General features: G+C 53.6%; 1 protein-coding gene across 1 annotated transcript; it reads left to right on the plus strand.

The window, feature by feature from the left end:
- Nucleotides 1–633: 633 nt before the first annotated feature.
- On the plus strand, nt 634–3274 carry KLF2 (KLF transcription factor 2). The gene is made up of 3 exons (XM_002194040.7): nt 634–788; nt 897–1788; nt 2348–3274. The coding sequence occupies exons 1-3, from the start codon at nt 714–716 to the stop codon at nt 2521–2523; spliced, it is 1143 nt and encodes a 380-aa protein (XP_002194076.3). The 5' UTR covers nt 634–713; the 3' UTR covers nt 2524–3274.
- The last annotated feature ends 783 nt before the right edge of the window (nt 3275–4057 follow it).

Raw genomic sequence — 4057 nt, forward strand, 5'->3', positions numbered from 1 at the left:
CTGACAGAACCGGGGATTGCGGCTCCCGGGCCACTGCCAGAACCGGGGATTGCGGCTCCCGGGCCACTGACAGAACCGGGGGTCGGGGCTCCCGGGCCACTGCCAGAACCGGGGATTGCAGCTCCCGGGCCACTGACAGAACCGGGGATTGCGGCTCCCGGGCCACTGACAGAACCGGGGATTGCAGCTCCCGGGCCACTGACAGAACCGGGGATTGCAGCTCCCGGGCCACTGACAGAACCGGGGATTGCGGCTCCCGGGCCACTGACAGAACCGGGGATTGCAGCTCCCGGACCACTGACAGAACCGGGGACTGGGGCTCCCGGGCCACTGACAGAACCGAGGGTCGCGGCTCCCGAGCCACTGCCCCAGCCGGGGGTCGCGGCTCCCGGACCCCTGTTTGAGCCGGGGGTCGCGGCTCTCGGACCCCTGTTTGAGCCGGGGGTCGCGGCTCCCGGGCCGGCCCCGATCCCCGCGCCGAGGGGAGGGCGGCGAAGGGGGCCCGTCCCAGCTCCGCTCCGCCCCACTCGGGCTGGGACCGCCGCTGCCGTGTCCTTTTATACCGGGGCTAAATTTAGGCTGCGCCCGAGCCGCTGCCTCCCTCCCGCCCCGTCCGGGACGGACGCGTTTCCTCCGCTCCTGCAATTGGCCTGAGGCTGCCCGCGCCCGCGTTATAAGGTGCGGAGGGCGGCCGGCCGCGCTCGTCCCGCACCATGGCGCTGAGCGACACCGCCCTGCCCTCCTTCGCCACCTTCGCCAGCCCCTGCCGCGAGAAAGCCCTGCACGAAGTGAGTGCCCGGCACCGACGGCTCCGCGCCCCGCCGGGCGGTCCCCCCCTGCCCCGCTGCCCCGAGGCGAACGGCGCCTCTAACCCTCTCCCTTTTCTCTCTCCCCAGAGGTGGAAGTGTGAGCAGGAGGCCAAGACCCCCGCCGGCACCTGGGGCGGCCTCTCCCCGCGCAAAGAGGATGAGGATCTCAACAACGTGCTGGATTTTATCCTTTCCATGGGCAGCGACGGCTACGGCCAGGGCGCTGCCGGCGGGGATTATCCCCCTGCCCAAGGAGAAAGCGGTGGCTTTTACCAGACAAACCCGTCCCCGGGATGCTACAATGCCCTGGAGCAGGGCAGCCCCCCGCCCTACAACGCCGGCATCGTGCCGGAGATGATGCGCTCCGAGATGGACTCCAACTACTGCCCTTCTGGCAGCGTCCACGGCCGCTTCTTTGTGACGCCCACCTTCGGGGGCCCGCAGTTCGTTGAGAACATTAAGCCCGAGCCCGACATGGACAATTATGGACCGGTCCTGGGTCTGGTGCCCCAGGCTTGCCCGAAGATCAAGCAGGAGGGGAACGCGACCTGCATGATGGCCTACGAGCAGCCCCGGGTGGCCAGTTCCCCGCAGATCCCCGGGGCAGAGACGCCCCCGCTGAGCCCCGACGATCTCGTGGTGAACGAGTGCCACACGCAGATGATGTGCCCCTCGTCCGTGCCCTACCAGCAGAGTTACCACCCGGCCTCCGGCTTCCACCACCCGCAGACCCACCTCCAGTACCAGAACACCTCCCAGTTTGGCCTTTTCGAGGACAGCCTGCCCTTACAGCCCTCGGCTCCCAGGGGGATGCTCACCCCTCCTTCATCCCCTCTGGAGCTGCTGGACTCCAAACCAAAGCGGGGACGCCGGTCATGGCCGAGGAAGAGGACGGCCACTCACACGTGCAGCTATGCTGGCTGTGGGAAGACCTACACCAAGAGCTCCCACCTGAAGGCGCACCTCAGGACACACACAGGTAAATATTGCTGATGGCTTTTCACCTGGAGATGTGCTGTGTGCTGGCTGGGATAGCCCCGCGTGAAAGAGTTTGCAGCCTGGGCTTTTTTTGCCCTGTAGTCTGTTAAATTCACAGCTGGTGGTCAGGTCTGTGACATCCAGGTGTTCACCTGTGCAGTCAAAGCTTTGCTAAGGGATTCTAAAGCCTTTTCTCCAAAGATTTGCACTGCAGGTATAGGTGAAAATCTTTGGAGAAAGGGTTTGGAAAAGGGCTTTGGAAAAAGGGTTTGAGAAACGGCTTTGGAGAAGGGGCTTTGGAGAAAGGGTTTGAGAAGGGGCTTTGGAGAAGGGGCTTTGGAAAAAGGGTTTGAGAAATGGCTTTGGAGAAAGGGTTTGAGAAACGGCTTTGGAGAAAAGGCTTTATGGTAAATGAATTTCTAGTAATTTAGCTTAAAAGCACTTGGACCTTGCCATGGAAGGTCTCAGTAGCGAATAGAGGGATGTGCTACAATCAAACTGGGCAGGTTGCCTGGTGTGTGGTGCCACGCTGAGTCACGCTCTCCCGTTTCCCCAACCAGGTGAAAAGCCCTACCACTGCAACTGGGAAGGCTGCGGCTGGAAGTTCGCCCGCTCCGACGAGCTCACCCGCCACTACCGCAAGCACACGGGCCACCGGCCCTTCCAGTGCCACCTCTGCGACAGAGCCTTCTCCAGGTCAGACCACCTGGCTCTGCACATGAAGAGGCACATGTAGCCCCAGGGAGCCTGCCCTGCCCGCTGTGGACTTGACTGAACTGCTCAGGTGCAGAAGAGTTCAAAAATCTGTAGCTGGTACTACATAAGGGAGGCACCGACAGACCGAGCGACGCTCCAGGACGGACACACAGACACACACACGGAGGATGTGACACGAGGAGGCTCAGCCAAAATTCCTGCAGGGAATTCCTGCCTGAGTCAGTGACCTGCCCGTCCCGGTCAGGAGAACAGGGGTTAATTTATGCAGCTTCTGTGAAGGGTAAACTCCATAAGACTCCATACAGATTGTATAGAAGAAGCTGTAAATATGTTGTTTGTTTTTTTTTCCCAATTCTAACTGCCCATTCCTAAGCTTTACAAGACAATGTTTGTATGGAAACTGCCTGAAGTTGACCCTAGAAGAGGTAAAATGAATGTTACTGTAGCTAACGATGTTAGTTTAGATCTCAGTTGAAGGCATGGCTAAGAGAACACTCCTCTTGTTAGACTGTTTGGTTCACAGGTGCAATAGTATTCTTGTTTGCCATGATCTACACTAGAAGTACAGGGCTTGATGTCTTGTAAGAAAATAACCTATTTACTGTAATTTTTTTATATATTGTAAATAATTTTATACAATGAGAAATATTGTATATGTAAATAGAAGACAAATAGGTATTTTGCCTATTTTCTGTTTTTATAAAAACATAATTTTTCAATGTTTGAAAACATTTCATCTTTTTAATAAAATAAGATTTTAATTGCTGTGACTTTTATTCTCCTTTGAGATGTCCCTGTTACTTTTTCCCTGATGGCTGGATCAGCAACCACCTGATTGTGTTTCAAATTCTCGACAACTGTAACAAGACACTTAAAAAAAATCTGAGCCATGGATTTGTCTGAAAGAGATAACAGAGTGAGTAAGGTACTCTCGGTGGTAAATAAGACATAGTACAGTGCTTTATCAAAAAATCAAATAGGAAAGTAGATCATATTCAAAATATACTTCCTAAAAATGGTTAAGTAAGCAACACTGCAATTTCAGTCTCATTTCTAGTTTATGCTAGACTATTTTAATAGCATTCTTAATGTTTTCCAGATGCAGTTATAGTTTTGCCAGCAGTGTGTGGGTTTTTACTATAAATTTAAACACTGCATTTTTGTAATTATGGGGGCTTATTTTAAGGCATTCTTGTACATAAATTATCCTTGTTCTCAAGAGCTCAGTGCAGAATTCCAATAGAACAGTAGTGGAATTCAAGCATGAATTCACAACACAGGTTAAAATACTTTCATAACTCATTCCCCAAAACTTAAATTCACTTCATAATTTGTAGTGCCACCTAGATTTCAGGAGTTAAGACAGTTATTAACTATTTGGTAGGGGAAATCAGCCAGGAATCAAGATTCTGAAAACTAATTGCCAGTAAACTGGATACTGCAACATCTAGAGCAGTAAAGACAGTTACAAAAGTCAAATTGAGCCCCCCAAAAATTCCTCAGAGCTGTAAAGGAGCTCAGAAGGCCAGGCAGTAAATCCAAGCTGTTGTTCT

Source organism: Taeniopygia guttata, chromosome 28, assembly GCF_048771995.1.
Source record: "Taeniopygia guttata chromosome 28, bTaeGut7.mat, whole genome shotgun sequence".
Classification (NCBI taxonomy): Eukaryota; Metazoa; Chordata; class Aves; order Passeriformes; family Estrildidae; genus Taeniopygia; species Taeniopygia guttata.

Coding starts and splice junctions, on each gene's coding strand:
- KLF2 (XM_002194040.7), top strand. CDS start 714: ATGGCGCTGAGCGACACCGCCCTGCCCTCCTTCGCCACCTTCGCCAGC. Junction 789..896: donor GCGAGAAAGCCCTGCACGAA/GTGAGTGCCCGG, acceptor CTCTCTCCCCAG/AGGTGGAAGTGTGAGCAGGA. Junction 1,789..2,347: donor GCACCTCAGGACACACACAG/GTAAATATTGCT, acceptor TTCCCCAACCAG/GTGAAAAGCCCTACCACTGC.